General features: G+C 39.1%; 1 protein-coding gene across 2 annotated transcripts in view; it reads left to right on the top strand.

Annotated features, from left to right (window-relative positions):
• Positions 1 to 21,982, top strand: part of NPAS3 (neuronal PAS domain protein 3) — an 855,298-nt gene that overhangs the window by 595,598 nt on the left and 237,718 nt on the right. For both annotated transcript variants that reach the window (XM_068534504.1, XM_068534494.1), the window contains one exon: positions 21,338 to 21,427. In XM_068534504.1, the coding sequence (XP_068390605.1) occupies positions 21,338 to 21,427 (90 nt within the window). The remainder of the gene's footprint in view (positions 1 to 21,337; positions 21,428 to 21,982) is intronic.

The raw sequence follows: 21,982 nt of genomic DNA, 5'->3' as shown, positions 1-21,982 counted from the left end.
GCCATGAGTTGCTTCTTGGATTCGGGTCGGATCTGCTGTAGTTTCCATCTTGCCAGCCAAGCGGATGCCTGTGGCTATGTGTATTTCAGTGCACTCACTGGAGTGCATCGGTTTAGCTTCTTTCCCCTGCAGGTTAATGTCTTTTCCTTTGTAATAGCATTGTAAATATCTCACTGAGGCAGGTTAGAGCCCTGGCAGACAGTGCCTTTTGTAGCACCCATTTGACTTTCACCCTGAGCTGTGTTTGTCTGAAGAGTGTGCTTGGTGTCATGATGAAGTGAGTATGGAGGTGTGTATACATATTTGGTTTCAAGTTCCAGTTTTGCTGGCCAGACACTCTTCATGGTTTTCTCCCGTCAACCTTAGAACACAACCTAGAATCATCATTGAGTATTTGTCTGTCTGTCTGTCTGTCTCTTACACACACATACATACATATTCATTCATCCTCCCCCTCCCCAAGTTCAGGCAGGGTCATTCTTAAGCCATTCTTCTCAGCAGTGTACACCTGGCCTTCCAGAATGTCCAATCAGGAGGCAACCCACCTGTCCTCAGTCACCGATTTTTATTCATAATAGTCTTCAGTGTCAGGAAACCCTTCCTTTACCACCCAGATCCTGCACACTGCATTTGCCCTTTACAAACAGAAAGACTGGCTGCCAGCCTCTGCGCAGGAACCTCACCCGTGCTCACGTCACCCCCAGGGCTCCTCCAGGCTGAATAATCCCATCCACTTAACCATTCTTTAAAAGTCTTATGTTTCAATTATCTGACCATTTTTTCAGCTTCCTTTTGAACCTTTTCTCAATTCTTCTTTCAGTAAAGCAGCAACCCCCAGAACTGATTTTAAGATCTAAACAGTGCTGAATTTTTTAAATTTTATTTTATTGAAGTATAGTTGATTTACAGTGTTGTGTTAATTTCTGCTTTAAGCAAAGTGATTCAGTTATACATATATATATATATATATTCTTTTTCATATTCTTTTCCATTATGGTTTATCACAGGATATTGAATAAACTTCCCTGTGCTATAGAGTAGGAACTTGCCATTTATAAACAGTGCTGAATTTTTTAAAAATTAACTTAGAATTCAAAAATTCAGTGTTGATGGCTCCCATTGATAGGCATTTAACATAAAAATAATGAGTTGATCACTTGCCCCGTGTAAAAGAACTGTCGGTACACACACACACATACAAACACATACACGCACGCATGCGTGCGCACACACACACACACGATGGGAGGGAGATGTTGGCCTTTACACAGCCCTGGAGAGCAGGAGACACTCCCTAGGACAACATGACCTATGCTTGCTGAGCAGGAGACAGCCAGCAGCCTTGAAGTCTCTCACATACCTGGGAGGACGGGTGTTATTTGAAGGTAAACAGAATTGGACTCAGGCAAAATTGTCGAGTGGATGAAAGACTTCAGCATTGGGCATTTTTTATTCTCTTTCCTCGCCACCCCCTATCTGCCCTCCTGTCCCCACACTGATGAATGTGCAGGCCAGTGCTGTGTACTTAGAAGAAGTAGTTACTGAGGTAAAGCACGCTGCTGCCAAAGAGAGAACCTCAGTGGGAATTGCCTCCCTCCTTCCTTCATCTCGTTTCACACTCTCGCTAGCCCATTCTCATCTGGAACACAGTTAGAGGAAGCTTAGAGACCGTCTTCTCTCCAGCCCATATCCACTTTCATCTGCTTCCAGTTATAACTTGAAGAGGGAGCAGTGGAAACAATACAGAATTAGTGTAAAATCATTACAGTATCAGTATTTTCAACAGCAACTTACTAATAGAAATGTTACTGTTAATATCTTCACTACTTCAATACCTAGAACTTTATCCATTCTTGCTTCAAATTCTTATAGATTTTTCTATCAGTCTGTTACACTTTAGTCTGGATGAGTATTAGAATACAACTTACTTTTCTGGGACTCTCAGATGTCTATTTCCAATACTGTTTGGGTATAGGAGAATTGCTCTTTTGTATGTTTGCCACAGTATTTTTAATGCATGTGTATTATTTGGGTTAAAAGGGTAAGAGTTGCCTAGGAATCAACCTATGTAAAAAATCGCACTTGTGGAATGAGATCTACCCAGTAGATTATGATTTACCAAAGTACGGCTTAAACCATGTCTGGCAGACTGTCGAGACCTGCTACAGTCTCTTGGTTGGCTGAGGTCACAATCAGAGAAGACAACCACCACCTTCTTGCCCCAACTCTGCTCTGGACATGCCCCTGAGAACTATTTCTCTGCCTTCTTCCCCAGAGATCTCAGATCTACAGGGGGGCAAATAGTAGCAGTTTGGTACCAAAAAGTTAAAAATCTCTGCCGTGAAAAAATATGGTCCAAGTCCACGGAGTCAATATATAGTACACAGGCTGCATTTGTGTTCCTGCCACACAACTACCACTTACTAACTCTATGATCTCAGTTTCCTCATCTCAAACAGGGATGATGATAGTATATACAGGCCTATCTTGTTTTATTGTGTTTGGCTTTATTGCACTTCAAAGACACCGTGCTTTTTACAAATTGGAGGTTTCTGGCAACCCTGCGTCTAGCAAGTCTAGTGGTGTCATTTTTCCAACAGTATTTGGTCACTTCATCTCTCTGTGTCAAATTTGGAGAAATCTTGCAATATTTCAAACTTTTTATTATTATTATATTTATTACTGTGATCTCTGATCAGTGATCTTCGATGTTACTATTGTAATTGTTTTGGGGCACCAAGAACTGTGCCCATGTAAGGCGGCAAACGCTATGTGTGTTCTGACTGTTCCACCGACCACCATTCCCCCCATCTCTCTCCCTCTCCTCAGGCTTCCCTATTCCCTGAGACACAGCAATATTGAAATTAGGCCAGTTAATAACCCTACAGTTGCCTCTAAGTGTTCAAGTGAAAGGAAGAGTTTCATGTCTCTCCCTTTAAATCAAAAGCTAGAAATGATTAAGCTTAGCGAGGAAGGCATGTTGTAAGCCAAGATAGGCTGAAAGCTAGGCCTCTTGTGCCAAACAGTTAGCCAAGTTGTGAATGAAAAGGAAAAGTTCTTGAAGGAAAATAAAGTGCTGCTCCAGTGAACCCATGAATGATAAGAAAGCAAAACAGCCTGATTGCTGATATGGAGAAAGTTTTAGTGGTCTGCAAGGATCAAGCCAACCACAGCATTCCCTTAAGCGAAAGCCTAATCCAGAGCAAGGCCCTACCTCTCTTCAATTCTTTGAAGACTGAGAGAGGTGAGGAGGCTGCAGAAGAAAAGTTCGAAGCTAATCAAGGTTGGTTCACGAGGTTTAAAAAATCAAGGCATCTACATGACATAAAAACACAAGGTAAAGCAGCAAGTGCTGATGTGGAAGCTACAGCAAGTTATCCAGAAGATCTGGCTAAGATAATAAATGAACATGGACATACTAAACAACAGATTTTCAGTGTAGACCAAAAAGCCTTCTGTTGAAAGAAGATGCTATGTAGGACTTCCATAGCTAAAGAGGAGAAGTCAAAGCCTGGCTTCAAAGCTTCAAGGACAGGCTGACTGTCTTGTTAGGGGCTAATGCAGCTGGTGAGTAAGTTGAAGCCAGTGCTCATTTACCATTCTGAAAATCCTAGGGCCCTTAAGAATTATGATAAATCTACTCTGCCTGTGCTCTATAAGTGGAACAACAAAGCCTGGATGGCAGCACATCTGTTTACAACATGGTTTACTGACTATTTTAAGCCCACTGTTGAGACCTACTGCTGAGAAAAAAAAGATTCCTTTCAAAATGTTACTGCTCATTGACAATACACCTGATCACCCAAGAGCTCTGATGAAGATGTACAAGATTCATGTTGCTTTCATGCCTGCTAATATAATATCTGTTCTGCAGCCCATGGATCAAGGAGTCATTTCAACTTTCAAGTGTTATTACTTAAGAAATACGTTTTGTAAGGCAATAGTTGCCATAGATTGTGATTCTTCTGATGGATCTGGGCAAAGTCTGTTGAAAGCCTGGAAAGGATTCACCATTCTAGATGCCATTAAGAATATTTGTGATTCATGGGAAGAGGTGAAGATATCAACGTTAACAGGAGTTTGGAAGAAGTTGATTCTAACTCTCATGGACGACTTCGAGAGTTTAAGACTTCAGTGGGGGAAGTAACTGCAGATGTGGTGGAAATAGCATGAGAACTAGAATTAAAAGTGGACCCTGAAGATGTGACTGAATTGCTGCAATCTCATGGTAAAACTTTAACCGATGAGGAGTTGCTTCTTATGGATGAGCAAAGAAAGTGGTTTCTTGAGGTGGAATCTACTCCTGCTGAAGATGCTGTGAAGATTGTTGAAATGACAACAAAGGATTTAAAATATTCCATAAAATTAGCTGATAAACTAGCAACCGGTTTTAAGAGAATTGACTCCAATTTTGAAAGAAGTTCTACCATGGGTAAAATACTGGGTTGGCCCAAAAGTTCGTTCGGGTTTTCCTGTAAGATGTGATGAAAAACCTGAACGAACTTTTTGGCCAACCCAGTACTATCAAACAGCATTGCGTGCTACAGAGAAATCATTCGTGAAAGGAAGAGTCAATCCATATGGAGAACTTCATTGTTGTCTTATTTAAAGAAATTGTCACGGCCACCCCAACCTTCAGCAACTACCACCCTGATCAGTCATCAGCCACCAGCACTGAGGCAAGACCCTCCACCAGCAAAAAGATTACGAACTGCTGAAGGCTCAGATGATAGTTAGCATTTTTTCACAATAAAGTATTTTTAGTTAAGGTATATACATTGTTTTTTTAGACATAAATCTATTGCACACTTAACAGACTATAGTATAGTGTAAACATAACTTTTATATGCAAGTGGGAAACCAAAAGTTTTGTGTGACTCGATTTATTGCAATATTCACTTTGTTGTGGTGGTCTGGAACTGAACCCACAATATCTCTGGGGGGTGCCTGTACATCAGAGTTAGGAAGTGAGGATTGAACTGGGTTAGTCAATGTAAAGTTCTTCTCCCAGGGTCCAAAACAGAGACTGCCTCAACAAATTCTGTCTGCCACTCATCAGCATGGTGTATATATAATATCATACATACACACACACACATATAGATATATCCTTGAATAGTTCTCGTTTTTAAATGACCATGCTTATGAAAGTAAAATTATTTTTATCCTGTTTTTATGGGTTTTTTTCTTTCTCAACTTCTTGCTGACATTACAGTCTTATCCAAGTCTCCCGCCCTATATTTCCTTAATGTGTTTTTTTCTGATAACTTCCATAATAGCCTTTTTCTCCTTTACAAATATTCTGTTCCCAGCTTGCGTTTATTAAAGTTCTAAAGAAGAATGTTTATGAGCAGGATGAAACCTTTTTTCAACCATGAATACTGAGTCCTCTTCTTGCTTGTCCTTTTAAGTTCTTATCTAACTTATTTAATTTTACTGCCTTTAGTACATTTTCCCTCTTTTTCCAAGTGTGTATTTCTCCTTATGCCAGGTAAAAACCACTCTTATTAGCAGAGACTCTTTCTAAATCAGCATCCCAAGTCAAATAATAACCACTGTGGGTGCCATTTATTAAATACCTACTATATGATGGCACTTATATGTGCATTAACTCTAATCATCTTAACACCTCTGTTGAGTAGAATAAATAAGGTATAGATATTATTCTTTACATTTTCATTTAAGAAAACAGTGAAGTTGCAAGTTCAGAGTTACAGCTTAGGTCTGCTTGAGTACAAAGCTCATGTGTTCTTTTCTATTGCACCAGGCTGCCTCTTGAAGACTTTGGAGTATGCTCATTTCAGATCTGGGTGTGGCACCTCTTCAGCTCTGGCCACATAGGCTCTTTAGCTTCCTGGAAGGAATTGAGGAGACAAGGCCATAATTGTCCCATCTTCTCTGCCATCGGCCCAAATCTTAGAGTCCCTCTGAACCTGACCGGGGACTTTCTGACAGAGCCATGCCTCTCATGTTGAGGGCAACTAGAAGATGGAATTAAGAGAGGCTTCTCCATAGTGCCAGGTCTTTGAGCCATGAGCTATGGCCTTTGCAGGATAGCCCCCTCGCTGGGCATTTTTCAAGAACTCAAGCAGGTCCCTCCCTGGTGAAAGCTATGGAATGTGCTTCTAAGCAGTGATCGCAATCGAGGCGCCCTGGGCTCAGAAGGAGTCCATCTGCCTGACGCATCTCCTTTTCCTTCCTCAACCCTCTTCTTTTGGGGATTCCTATAAAGTCCCCTGACTCTGAAAGTCTCCTGTTTCACACCTCTTAATGAGGCCAGGAATCTGTCCCTGTGGCTCAGACACCCCCACCCCCTTTCTGGTACCTCACCTGGGACTTGGATGATACCCATATTGCTTCTTCATTGAGGACCCTGGAGAAACACTAGAGAGAGATGTGAAAGGACCAGTTCTCTTTAAACCACTTTAGCTGCTTACTGTGTCAGCCATCCTGTTGTCAATTGAGCAGAGCAGAAAAGTGGTGGGAAGGGCCCTAATGCTTCAGCCCACCTACTCCAACACAGACGGCATCTCTCCACACCTGAGTGTTTAAGCCTATATGTTCTCTTGTGTGATTCATTCAAACTTCCTAATACATCGAAAAGGGACATTGGTAATATATTTCCTTCAAAAAGTTGCTGGATAACTTGCTACACCCACCATTCTCTTGTGTGTGTCCCTGGAAGCCAAAAGATTTCAGCCTTGAAGAAGCAAACATAAATGATTCACAGCAGAACCCATAGATTTTACTCTGTGTAGCAAACCTTTGGGGACAAAGATTTTTATCCTGCTCAAAAATGAAGATTTTGTGTCATGTCACGTTATTGAAATTTTTAGTTGAGATAACATAACCCAGTGCATTAAAGAAGCCCAATATAAGGAAGAATTGCTTTTTGGAAGTAAGTGAAAGAATTTCTTTTGTTCATTGCCTATAAGGGTATGTTACTTAAACCTTGCTGAGATTATGGAAGAGAGCTTGCCTCACTGCATTATGGAATATTGATACTAATGTTAGTCATTTACCGTTACACTGTCTTGGTCTCACTAGCTCAAGTGGGATTCAGGATGTTGATAAACTGAGGAGACCTGTGCCGACATAAAGTACATTAGTTCTGCCTAGTAGGTCATGCCTGTGTGCTTTTAAGCCACATCCATTAGGCCGTGTCTGTGTGCTCCTTAGGAAATGGAAAAATAATGTTGGCTATACACTTTCATGAAAGGTGCCTGCCATGATGGAAAAGAGCCAGGAAAGGGATAAAAATCTGGTGGAGAGGAGCAGCAAATGTCTTAAGCAAGTGCGATTACTTATAATGAGAACAGAAAGAACATACAGAAAATGATAAAGGCTTAAGGTTGTGTTTGTAAAACCCTTAATATATTTTTTATTTGCTTCGGGATAAAAGTCTTCCATTAGGACACAGAGGCCAGTTTGAGTCTTTAGGGGCTCAGTCCTTTAGGGAAACTCACTCTCCAGGCTGTGAAGCGTTTAAGTAGAAATTAAAGTAGGTCATCCTATTACTAGGGAGAAGCCCCCAAGCAAGACAATAAAACAAATCTCACTTGTTGGAAAAGGTCAAGGCTAAAATGAACAAATCTCATTGGAGGCAGAAAGAATCTATCCCCAATATTCAACCACATAAAATTTACACTAGCCTACACAAATTTGGAGCCATTCTTGGTCTTCAAATTTTGTCAGTAATCACTATTCATCCATGAGTCAGATATATAAACATTTTCATAGTTGTTTTACTGCCCAGGGGAGTTTTCACATACAAATACGTTCAGAACAGGATTGCTGGGAACAGTAGCTGAGAAGCATGGTACACACCGACCACCACACCACACCATCCCCACAACCATCAATATCTCTTGCACTAAATGGATGAATGCAGAATGCAAACCAAAAGGTAAAAGGCAAAGAGATAAAGAAAAGGAAATAAGAGAAAAAAGGAAAAATGAAAAGGACGCTGAAATGAAAACTAGAAATGGGCTTGAAGCTGTTGATCCCAAACCTGTACACTGGTTTCCAAGGTGATCCCAGGTGATGTTCTATAATACTTCCTCACTTTTTTCAGGCTACTATCACTCGTGAGGAGGTTGGTGTTTACTTACACTCTAAGTTATGTTTAGGGAAGTGTTGTAATGGGGATTCATCTTTCTTTCTAAAATTATTAGGATGTTCTCCATTAAAAAATTAAGTCTGCAAGCTTATGTGATGGAATGTGGTAGATACAGGTAGAAAATGTCTTAATTAGGAAGTGGATCATCTTGTAGTCTTGGGATTCTAGACAGCTAAGAAAAATACCATCCTAGTAATGAAAATAATACTAGTTCACCTGCCCATCCCTTAAAAGAAACCAGGCAGAGGGCCAAGTGAAAAATCAGACTTGGAATTGTTCCTTCCTACCACTATTGCTGGCAATTTGGTTGCCTTTGACATAGAAGGTTGAGAATGACTATGTAGGAGGTGACAGTTGTGGCTGAAGGTATTATAGGGCTGTATGGTTGAGGCCACTATAAATTCTGTAGATTAAATAGAATTTTAATAAGTCCAATAGTCATTGAGAGGTAGACTGTCATTCATCAAATGCATTGAATTGTGGAATATATCCATTTTCAAATTATTTTTGTTCTAACCTGTCTTTAGCTATTTAAGTCAAAAGTGTGGGTAAATGGATCATTGTGCACATTAGAATTAGACTGAGACTATTGATTCAAGGTTTCTAGTGAATGAATTATCAATATGACCAACTGCAAATTTCTTTTAGAATTGCTGCAAATTGGTACATCAGTGCCTTTGAATAAATCATGCATGACGTAGTTATGTTACAGTTATCGTTACAGTGAATCCCTGCAGGATGTGTAACGTTATGGCTATTATATAACTTCAGTAAAGCACATGGCCCTGAGTCACTGAAAACACTTTATCCAGTGATTCCTCAGGTGTGTTAGTTGATACAGCCTCTAGAGCTAAAGTAGATATGTGGTGTTCTGTAGCCACCCATGGCAAATAGACCAAGACAAAATGCACAGTCACTTAGACCTGCCTAGCAGACTGATGTGCTATGTGCTGCTTAGGAAAAAGTAGAATAGCAAGGTCTGTCACTCGTTGACAGGTGTCTAGGATGTCAGTTACTGGCCTCCAACTTCACTAAGGAACCTAGAAAAGGGGAAGATCCTAGTTGATGATAACATTCCTGGACAGGGGGAAAGGGAAGATTATGTCTGGGCCAAAACTTTTTACGTTTCCTTCTGCCCAGGGTATATGGTGGCATTTTTAGCTCCATGAAATGATCCATCCCTGTTTGGGAATTATAAGACCATATGTGAGCACCTTTGGAGATACCTGGATAACCAAGTATCCAGGCATCTCAAAATTTATAGAACAGATCTGTTCCTGAAAAGTTGACCATTTAGTGACAGTACATGTATTGCATCTAATTTGCCCTTTGACACCCATGATGCATTACTCTGGTAAAAACTTCAAGACAAAACAGAATTATAACTGCTGAATATTTTTTAAACAAATTTGGGAACATATTTTAAAGGAAAAAACTCAGTGATTATTTGACTTAGTCAAATAGCAAAAACAGAAAATAGTTGGGTCTGTCATTTTTGCTGCCTCATAGGTGGGTCCGAAAGGCATGAGATGGAAAGCCCAGTCATTTCCACGGTTTAGATACATCCTTCACCTTCTTCAAATCACTGTAACATGTCTGATTTGACATTCAAGCTAGTCACTTTAAGTTTTATCTTTGCATTTCCATTAGCTATACTTCTCTATAGACAACTTCAGTCCCATGATGCCTATTAAATCTCACTCGATTTTGGGTAAAGCATCTTTTGATCCTGGAAATTCAAGTAATAAAATAACCAGTAACTCTTCAGTGGTGGCACTGAATTCTCTTCCAGTCACGATAGTCATCAAAGGAAATCAGGAACAGGAAGAAAACGCCAATCTCATTTTTCATATTAAAAAATTTCACTTTAGAAAGTCAGTGGAAAATGTCAGACTTTAATTTTCTTCTTTACTAATGTTTTTATCCCACAAAATTACAGACACCAGAAACTTCATAGTCTAGCCTAGTCCTTTCATTCTGTTCCTGAATTGAACCACAGCAGAAGCCAATATATATAGCCAAGTACCATTGCTTTTTATGGTATAAATTTGGACTGTCATTTAATATACACCTAGCAAATTTGGTGCTAGCAAATTTCACACTCAATTGCTCTACTTTGAAGGATATCATCTAGAGATTCTCTGAAGAAGATTTCTTATGACATTATTTGTTATGCTTTGGAGATATCCAAGTATGTTAGCAAACAACAAAAATCCACAATCCCTTTTGCTTCACCTGTGTTAAACAGGCATGTGGAGATAAAAGCAGAAGCATTTCTTTAGACCCCTGAATAGGATGAGAGCTCTGTGGACAAGCATGTATGCCGTTCTTTCTTACCTAGACTCAGCGGCCAACTGTGAAATGAAAATAGAAGGTCGGCAAAGCAGTCGAGAGCCGTAGCAGGTGGTAAACCAAGCTGTTTATCTCAAGATCATTCAGGACCTGGTTTCTAATTCCATCAGAGTAATTGACTTTCACATAAATATGCATCTCTGCTTTGTATGGAGCTAAGGCAATGAAGCAATGTAGACTTTAAGCATTTGAAATGTACAGAAAACCAATATAAAGATATCAATATTGTAAATATAAGATACAGAATAGGTGCAATTACTTGAAAAAGGTTTCAAAAACAATCGTAATAAGCACTGTCGATTTCTGGGACTGAATGCTGCTATTAGCAGTCCATCATATTTATAGCTTAATGTGGGTCTCGTAAAAATTAATTATTAATTACATGAATGATACATAAAATAAAGAGCAGAGAATCTAGTTACAATGATTTCCTGAAATTAACACTGAAGGTTTTCATGGCCCAAGCATTTTCCCCCACCAGAATTTCTAAACTACTATCTTAGTCCAGGCTACCATAACAAAATACCATAGACTTGGTGGCTTAAACAACAGAAATTTATTTTCTCATAGCCTGAAGTCTAAAGGTCCAAGATCCAGGTGCCAGCACAGTTGCATTCTGGTGAGGACTCTACTGCTGGCTTGCTGATGGCCGCCTTCTGGCTGTGTGTTCTCATGGCCTTTTCTGGGTGCTTGCCTGTGGAGAGATTGCTCTCTCTTTCTCTTCTTATAAGGCCACCAGTCCTATCAGATTAGGACCCATATGACCTCATTTAACCTTAATTACTTCTTAAAAACCTGGTCCCCAAATATAGTCACATTGGGGTTTAGGGCTTCAACATATGAATTTACAGGGGTTGTGGGGGGGACATAATTCAGTTAGTCCATGGCAACTATATTTGTAACAATTAAGTTCTTTTCAGTACAAATGTTTTTAATACCCTTTCCCTAGAGATATCAGTAACTGTTTCCTGAAATGAAACTCATATGTGAATGCACCAGTTTAATATCTAAGGTCTCTAAATGGTCTTTTAATATGCTAAATTCATTACAGGGTTCTCTAATCATTGTTACTACCTCTGACACAAACTCCTTACCTAAAGGACTACATGTACAAAGATTTTATCATTTTCTTTTAAATATCCTGTTCTTTAAAGTTACCCACTGCTCAGTAAACAGTCCGGTTCATGTCATAATCAGCCGTAACAGAAACAGCAATAGGGTCTACCTCGCATCATTGAGGATGTACTTTTAGGCAAACATGACTATAAAATAAATTTCTACAAAATCAATCTTATTTTCACATTAACTTCTATATAAAATAGTATAGAAAGGAAAAACCTCTGAGTCTAAAGGAAAAACTTTGGGACAGGAAATGGGGTTAGTGCGCTGGCCAGCTCCATGGCCTGCTGGTGTGTGTTCTCAAGTCTTGTCCTGGCAGTCGCCCTTGGGAGGTGTGGTTCTCCTAGCAGTTATTTATTAACTGGGGTCCCTTCTCTATATCTAGGCATTAGCCTCTTCCTCTAAGGCATGAGAATTTCCTTGAGGGCTGTAGTTTCTTGACTGGACATTTACAAATTCCAGGAAGATAAATATGTGAGGTGATGGATGTGTTAATTAACCAGATGGGAGGAATGTATATGTATATCCAATCATCGCAATATATACTTTAAATATTTTACAATTTCATGTGTCAATTATATCTCAATAAAGCTTAAAAAGTACAAATTCCATTAATCCATGCCTTTTCCAACCCAAAGACAGCATATTAGAGGTATGGAGCTTGGTAATATCAGACAAGAGTACCCACCAGGTATGGAGGGTGGGTGTGCTAAGCTGCCTTTGCCTTGCTGCTTTTTGTTTTATAAAGTTAATTTCCAACTTTACTTGTTTTCTTAGTCTTGGATCCCACAGATTAATTTTCTTTAAGAACATAACTCATGAGTTGGTCTTCGTTCAGCTAGTACAGGCCTGGTGCATAGGAAGGCCTGGTGCAACAGGTGTTTTCTGAATGCATCACACTGCAACAATAGGAGTGTGAGACTCACTTATGTGGAAAGAAATGCTGGAGGAAGCATAGATTCCTAGCAGCTGTGATGGGGTGTGAAACAACTAAAATCCCCATTTGGTAGTCCCAGTAGCAGGAGGAAAAGGAGATTCTTTCTTTCTTACATCTACCACGTACTGATGTGTGACATTGGGCGATGTATTTAATTTCTCCGAGCCTCAGTTTCCTTATCTGTAATGTAGGATTAAATAATATCCAGCTCCCATTTGGGCTAAATAATTTCCCTAACAAATATTAGTTTCCTTCCCTTCCTTCTCCTCTTTGGTGAATATTTGAGTGACCTGAGCATTGTTTAAGACATCCTATATATAATATAATATATATTATATATGATATATAATAGTATATTTGGTATATGTATATCTATGTGTGTGTATTATGACCATTCCCTATTTTACAGTCATCTGTGATCCACAGGATGCCAACAATTATTAGTATCTGTTCTTTTTGTGTGTTGTTTTGTATAACTCAGACAATTTGAAAGACACCTGGAACCAAGTTCCATGTGTAGCCAAAGCAAAGCAGTGCCATTTTTAGACCTTTCAGGACCAATGCGACGTAGTGCTTATGTTACTCCTGCCGACCCCGGAATTCCTCCTTTAACTTGAAAGAGAATTCTGAATTCAAAGAGAAGGATGCACAATAAGGAATTAGCTCCTGGATTCTGAAAAGCCTATGTTTCAATAAATTAATATACCACATACACAAAAAGGAGACATTTTAACGTTGCAGTGGATATCTGTGCCTTAGGATAACTAGTGGGAATCCTCTTCTTGAGGCAGAAGGAGCACATGGTCAGTTCTGCCTCAGGTGGAGTCCCAGTGCCCTGGGACAAGCCACAGACCATGTGGGGTCTGCGTGTCGCCCCCTGTGGCTCAGAGACACAGACACATGTGATTCTACCAAATGCCGCACCCTGTCTTTATACCAGAGCCCATTGTCCATTTGGCTGGATGTTCAAATCAAGAAATCCACCTCCCTCAAGGCTGGATGTAAGGCTTGAACTAGCATCCCAGAGAAAAAAGGTCAGCACTTTGATACACAGCTTCCACGAAATGGATTTTAATGAGCAGAGGCAAAACCTGATCTCCTTGCTCAGAAAGCAGATGTCTTTGTTCTTTTCATGTTGTAACATTTCACTAGCTCAACATCTCCCCTTTTATTCTGGTACCTCTCCTCTAAGAACTGAAGAGAGGCCATCTGTGTCTCTCTGCACTATTTTCTCACCTAAGATGTTTGGATTTGGATTTATGTGTTTTAGGAAACTCTTAGGAAAGGTGTCTTGCAGTGTCAAGGTTTGTTGTTCTGGAATTCTTTTTCAAAGGGAAAATAGTCAAATTTGGCCGAATTAATCCAATTTAGCATTGTGATTGGGGAAAATGTAGCTTTGGATATGTGATAATCATATGAACCTGTTCTATCATCCTTCATGTTATTGACTTATTGCCAGCGAGGGGACTAAAGAAAAGACACAGGAGCCAGAAAGCTCTGAGAGATTTCTGAGAGTTAAATAAAAGCCCACACCATTGATGTGTGCTTTTCTCCACTTTGAGAAAATATACTTGACTTAGATGCTTTCTAAGAATAAGGCTTTTGTTTCTACACAGTGCTCAATGGTTAAAACTCAGATTGCATCTACAGATTCAATGCAATCCCTATCAAACTACCACTGGCATTTTTCACAGAACTAGAACAAAAAATTTCACAATTTGTATGGAAACACAAAAGACCCTGAATAGCCAAAGCAATCTTGAGAACGAAAAATGGAGCTGGGGGAATCAGGCTCCCTGACTTCAGACTATATTACAAAGCTACAGTAATCAAGACAGTTTGGTACTGGCACAAAAACAGAAATATAGATCAATGGAACAGGATAGAAAGCCCAGAGATAAACCCACGCACATATGGTCACCTTATCTTTGATAAAGGAGGCAAGCATATACAGTGGAGAAAAGACAGCCTCTTCAATAAGTGGTGCTGGGAAAATTGGACAGATACATGTAAAAGTATGAAATTAGAACACTCCCTGACACCATGCACAAAAATAAACTCAAAATGGATTAAAGACCTAAGTGTAAGGCCAGACACTATCAAACTCTTAGAGGAAAACATAGGCAGAACACTCTATGACATAAATCACAGCAAGATTCTTTTTGACCCAGCTCCTAGAGAAATGGAAATAAAAACACAAATAAACAAATGGGACCTAATGAAACTTAAAAGCTTTTGCACAGCAAAGGAAACCATAAACAAAACCAAAAGACAACCCTCGGAATGGGAGAAAATATTTGCAAATGAAGCGACTGACAAAGGATTAATCTCCAAGATTTACAAGCAGCTCATGCAGCTCAATAACAAAAAAACGAACAACCCAATCCAAAAATGGGCAGAAGACCTAAATAGACATTTCTCCAAAGAAGATATACAGATTGCCAATGGACACATGAAAGAATGCTCAACATCATTAATCATTAGAGAAATGCAAATCAAAACTACAATGAGATATCATCTCACACCGGTCAGAATGGCCATCGTCAAAAAATCTAGAAGCAATAAATGCTAGAGAGGGTGTGGAGAAAAGGGAACCCTCTTGCACTGTTGGTGGGAATGTAAATTGATACAGCCACTATGGAGAACAGTATGGAGGTTCCTTAAAAAACTACAAATAGAACTACCATACGACCCAGCAATCCCACTACTGGGCATATACCCTGACAAAACCATAGTTCAAAAAGAGTCATGTACCAAAATGTTCATTGCAGCTCTATTTACAATAGCCAGGACATGGAAGCAACCTAAGTGTCCATCATCAGATGAATGGATAAAGAAGATGTGGCACATATATACAATGGAATATTACTCAGCCATAAAAAGAAATGAAATGGAGGTATTTGTAATGAGGTGGATGGAGTTAGAGTCTGTCATACAAAGTGAAGTAAGTCAGAAAGAGAAAAACAAATACAGTATGCTAACACATATATATGGAATCTAAGGGAAAAAAAAAAGGCCATGAAGAACCTAGTGGCAAGACGGGAATAAAGACACAGACCTACCAGAGAATGGACTTGAGGATATGGGGAGGGGGTGGGGTGAGATGTGACAGGGTAAGAGAGTGTCATGGACATATATACACTACCAAATGTAAAATAGATAGCTAGTGGGAAGCAGCCGCATAGCACAGGGAGATCAGCTCGGTGCTTTGTGACCACCTAGAGGGGTGGGATGGGGAGGGTGGGAGGGAGGGAGATGCAAGAGGGAAGAGATGTGGGAACATATGTATATGTATAACTGATTCACTTTGTTGTGAAGCAGAAACTAACACACCATTGTAAAGCAATTATACTTCAATAAAGATGTTTTAAAAAAAAAAAACTCAGATTGCAAAGGCAAAATTTGGAAAACATTTTCTTCCCCATAAACAGATACACGTGGGCACTTCTGGGCACCGTCCCAGGCTCTCCTCGAGGTTGCCGGGAGTCCACATCTGTGTGCGTGAGCAGTACAGGATCACCTCCTGAGTGCAATCAGAGGGCAACATGGCATTTTAATGAGCTCGATCAAAGTGTTATTGTATCCAAAGGCCAAAAAATGTAAGAAACGCTTTTTCCTCACTCTTTTATCTGCTGCCAAAACAGAGTGGAAAGATAAGTATTGGGGCCTCATCCTCACTTTCCAGACCGTGCTTCTTTTGCGCTTGGCTTCTTCACTCTTTCATGATGGTGGAGATGTGGTTCAAGGGCAGGCTCACGTATTCCCCATGCTCACCCATTGCTCAGGTTGCAGAAGTGATTTTCTCACACAGCCTCTCCTTGTTAACAGCAAGGCCACTGTAGCAGTTATAAAATGCCCGTATCTAATGGCTGGCAAGCATTGTGCTCAAATTCATGTTCTGCTCTTGTCCTAACAGAATTATGTCAGGACAATGAAAAACGCTGGGTTTGGAGGGAACGTTGAGTGTGTCAGAGACTGTACTTTATCACGGGTGGGTATTTTCTCCATAACCTAAGCCTGAAGTAGAAGAACATCGCAGATGCATAGTGCATAGGACATGGAGCACACGCTTGCATTTAAATCACGTATATCTTACTTTTTTACTGATGTAATTGTGAAATATGTTCTTTTTGCATTCATAATTAGGGGGTGGAACAGATGGTGAAGGCTTAGTTTAAAATAATCTGTCATTAAAATAACCTAGCCTACTGGTAATTCTTCACTCTAACTGGAGTTAGGTCATAGGAAAAGAGTTTGGGGTGATTTCTTTTTTCCTCTTCTACATTGGAATGTAGTAGGAAAAAAACACTAATTTCAGAGTAGTCCTATACGTGAGAATTGTCTCTATAAGGGCACCATAGTAAGATTTCACTCTGAAATTTGGCTACAGTGAAATATGCAGGGAAAAAAAAGAAAGCAGAGATAAAACGACTTTGATGAATATAAATCCATTTAGCACAATGCATTAAACATTAGTATACCTTCAATCATGAAGCTATAGTTAGTTTCATACCCTGGAAAGAAATAGCCTCATTATTTGACAAATACTGTTAGAGGCACTCAGCTTTTGGGGTTAAGAAACTGTGCCTTACACTTTATGTGTTACACTGATGTCAGGGGATATAAATTATAATTACAGGCATTATTATTCAGAGATGTTATAGCTCCTGACTTCTGTATCCAAGCCTTATTGCTGCACACATACCTCATAGACGTACTGGGATGTGACAAAGAAAATCTCCCAACAGCTCTGTCGAGATGGCTAAGAACTGGTTTTAGTAATAAGAAAACTGTCTTGATGAGTCAGACACTCGCATGCCTTGAAAATGTCTGTTTTACTGTTTCTTCTAAGATTTTTTTCTCCATCTGCTTTGAGGAAAGCAGATAGGTTTCAGCGTGGCTTTATAATAAATCTTCTCAAGGAGGGACTAGCATTAACATTTGTGTAGATTCTTTTTCATCTTAATCCAACCTTAGTTAATAATCAGAAAATTCTACATACTGAGTAAGAAGATGTAATTAACCCTTTGACCCCAGAATCTTAATTGGCGCCTGTTGAAAACAGTGGGCAGTTTAAAAAAAAAAAAAAAAATTAAAAGGTAGCCTGCAGTGATTGAAACAGCTCAGTATATAGCAGGTTTCTTGACTCAAAATTTTTTAAATTTCCACCAAACTTTCAGATTAATCGTATTCGGTTCCCAAGACTAACTAATTGAATGTTTCCTTCCTCCTCCCACCTTTTAAAATTAAGACACCCACATTAAACCAATATTGATGCTACTCTTAAAATTTTTCTAAGCAGCAAAATACAGCTAACTATAGACAGGGATGACCCTGAATCAGAAGGTAATGGCTATGCGAAGAGCGACCTTGCCAACCTGCTGGAGACCTGGTTTCATATTCCATTCTTTATTTGAAACGTAATTATAACCGAGTTATTGATCTTCATCTCATACTATAGATATAATTGACTGAAATGATAAGCATAAAAGTGAACAATATGGTTAACTGACTTGTTTTGTTTATCTTTGCAACGACAAACAACTAATCTGACTAGTTGTTTCTTCCCCCCACCAAATTGGCTATTTTTAATTGAATTGACTGGATGCTTTGAGTCATGTAGACATAGCCTCATTTTAATCTCACCAGGAAATTGGAACATGTGTCGAAGCTTCTGTTTTTGCCAAACAAAACTGGCCAGTTCTTAGATTGCCACTGCTTAACAGCATCAGATGTTTAGCCTCCAGATATTCCTTTTCCCTGCTATGGTGCCCAAACTTCCTCTAGTATTTTAGTAAATACATGAGATATGAACCTACTTTAAAAAAAAATCATAATCCCTTTCAGTGAGAAAGTAAAGGATGTGTGTCCGTGGCAAATGAATAGCACTGGGTATTTTGGAAGACTATGAAAGGATCCAGTCTAACTCTGATCTTCCAAATGTCAGGAGCTATCCCAGACTATGTTAGACATCTGTGGCATCAGAATCTGCAAATAATCTAATACCTCCATAAACAGAACTCCTGGAGGAAATAATTGCCATTTCTCTTACTCAATTCTAGCATGTGTGATGTAAGGGAAAGAGCTTTGGGCTTGGAGGTAGAATTGGATTTACTAAGTCTTAGTTGAACAATTGTTAAGTGTTGGCTAAAGATAAATAAGACATTGCCACGCTGTTGAGAAATTCAGTCTCCTTGGGAGTTGAATAAGCCGACCAGGATGATACACTATCATCAGTGCTTTAATAATACTGTGGGAGGTGGCATATTTAATCCTGGCTCTGCCACTAGCTGGCTGTATGGTCTTACCCAGCCACTTAGCCTCTCTGTGCTGACATTTCCTCACTTGAAAAATGAGAGTTTAGACTACAGGGGGTCATCTCTGTGCCATCTCCATTAATCCTTTCTTCTGCTTTCATTTAGCTTTCTGATTGTCACTTGCCTTCATAGAAGTTCTCTTGTGATCTCTCTCTGTGTGTCCCTCTAATCTGATAGTGGCATTTTAGGGTTTGAGAAGATGGCTTACACAGCTCTCTGTGATTATATACCAGACCATGGCTCTTAGGTTGAATGGAAAACCTTACCAGGCCCTTCTCTCCCTGGGGAAGGTCAAAAGAGGGAGTCTTAATCCTCATGAGTCATCCTTAGGAGATGTCTTGCTTGAGGGGAAGACATGTTGAAATGAGATGCTTCCCAAACTTCTACAAAGGAAACTTCTATCCTTTTGCACTTTCGGTTCCAAGTAAGCTACCATTGCACCACACTTGAAGCTTGAAAGTTTGGCTCTCACAAGGCTCCAGAGGGTTTGACAGTTTTGTCAAAGATAAGGAGTCCAGTTCTCTTAGACAGTGTTTTGTTCCCTGTCCTCTAGATGCTTCCAGGGAGATATTACAGAGCAAAGGTAACCAGGTGACCTCTTGTGGAAGTGACTTATGAACTCTCTTGTCATCCCATTTCTCATTTGTCTCCTAATGGTAGGATTCTATCATTGGAACAAATCATTCAAAAACAAGGGATGATTTTTAAGAAGTTACAGGCTGCCTCTTAATACAAATATTTTAACTTCAGAAATGCTATCCAATTTATCTTCTCATTAATGTACTCATATCCAGTAGAGGATCTTTATTTTTAGTGGAAGGCAAGGCAGTATAGTGAATGAGTCTGACTGTCTGAGTTTGAATCGTAACTTCATCACTTGCTAGGGTCAGGCATATTGCCTAACTTCGCTAAGCCTCAATTTCCTTGTATGTAAAATGTGGATAATAATATAATTACCTCAAATGGTGCTTGTGAAAATTAAAAGAGACAATACATGCAAACTGCTTAGTACATAATAAATGTAAGCTAATTAATAAATGTAAGCTCTTATTGTTGTACTGTCTTGACCAAAACCTTGTCTATCGTGTAATTTGCTTTTATGGGGAGCAATACAATGTGACTTTTGAATTGTTTTCAGAAGCCACTAAATCAGAGGAGGTGGTTGGGTGCTACCCATAGTTTCTGACCAGTGGGGCTGTGAAAAAGGATCAGGAAGCATGGAATCCAAATTTCATGCACACACACACAAACACATATTCCCATAGAGATACATACATATATATAAATACATGTATTTAATATATACATATATATTAAATACATATATATGTATGTTATACATATATAACTCTGAAAAAGTTCAGTATTTTAAGAGACTGAAATTATTTCTGAGATTTGAGGCAGTGTATTTTTCTACCTGAATTTTACATGCTTCTTCCACCTTTCTATATTTAAAAATTATGTCATTAGTTTAATGTTGCCACATACCTTGTTCCCAATGAGGATTCCCTGTATTTCCAAATTCACAGCCTTTGTAAATACCACTAATCTTTAAAACTTCTTTCTCTGGGCAAGCAATACTTGTGCAACCTACCTGGTTAAAAATAAATAAATAAAGCAAAACACAAGACGTGAGGATGATGGAACGTATAAAATGCACTTGGATTGCAAGAAGTTGAAACAAATTTATTCTCAATTTGAGTGGTATCTCGCAGTTGGAGCCCATGATGATTTACACCATTCATCAAACTGAAAATGAAGCCCTCCCTTTGAAAAGTAGACTAAGGTTTCAGGAGTTACAGATGATGTGCAGTGTCCTTCTTCCTCCTCCCCCACCCCCTCTTCTTTTCTTTCCATTTCAGGAGTTGTAGTAGAAACTAGATCTATCACAATAAAACTTTAATACAGAGTTTGGCAAAACAAGGATTACAGTTTGTAAGGCTTCAGCCTGTAAACATTCACCCATAATGTATTGACTTTCCCTATTGGTTCTAACACAATAGGCACTGGGAGTGAGGAGAGCATAATCCTTTATTAATTAGCAAATTATTGATGTCCATAGGCGCTCAAGTGGTGATTTTACTTACTCTTCATATAAGAACTCTTTTTTTTCTCTTATTCCATTACATTTTTCATTCCTGTTCAGCTATTTAATAATCATGCTGATTTAATCTGAGTAACTACTGAATCCAAAAAAATAAAGGCAACATCTCATAAAATCAACATGACCTGATTTTATACATAAATATAATGCATCTTGATCAAAATGACAGAGACATAAGGAAGTCCCTGGAATAAGGGAGAGCTTGTGGTCTTAATTCAGACCTTTCGTTTGTTCATGTATAATGCAGTAAAGATGTTAGGACTGCTGTTAAACATGAAGGAAAACATGTTCTTAAATTTGGTTATGTGTTGCTTTGTATCAGATGCCTTATTAACTAAATCCCCACAATATATACTTATTAACCTATTTAATATTTATTTTTTCTGCAGTCCCTGGATGGCTTTGTATTTGCACTAAATCAAGAAGGAAAATTTTTGTACATTTCTGAAACAGTCTCCATCTACCTAGGCCTCTCACAAGTAAGTAAAACAATTTGATTCTTGACAGCAATTATGAAGGCTCCTTCAGCCTCATGCCTTTCCTTCTTCAGCAGATACTCTCTTTAGCGTGAATTATCCAATTTATTCTTTAATGGCTCTACCTGACTCTGATCACAAAGTCAATGAGAAAATTGTATGTCAGTTCGGAATGTTCAGAATCAACCTGTGCTCAAAACTTTAGTCCCTCTCCCCACCCTCCAAGGATCATTATTAATTTATTGAGAACAAATGAAGTTTCTTCCCTTGGTTGTTTTGAACTTTGAAACCTCTGTGCCCGGTAGGAGAGGGACACACTAATAGTGCCTCCCTTGTGTCCTATTACTGGATGTTTATGGAGGACCCTGCATTGTCCTGGGAGCTGACACAATGACAGGGAGTCATTTGGAGTCAAGAAATGCTGAAAGAGACCATTAAAATGTGTGGCAGGGAGGGTTCCTGCAAGGACGTATTTTGCTGCCTTTGCAAATATTTCCTAATGCGGAAAGACAATTTCATAAAATAGGATAATCTTTCATTATTTGCGGTTTAATTACC

This window comes from Eschrichtius robustus, chromosome 1 (assembly GCF_028021215.1).
Source record: "Eschrichtius robustus isolate mEscRob2 chromosome 1, mEscRob2.pri, whole genome shotgun sequence".
Lineage (NCBI taxonomy): Eukaryota > Metazoa > Chordata > Mammalia > Artiodactyla > Eschrichtiidae > Eschrichtius > Eschrichtius robustus.
This window is presented reverse-complemented; position numbering and strand designations above follow the sequence as displayed.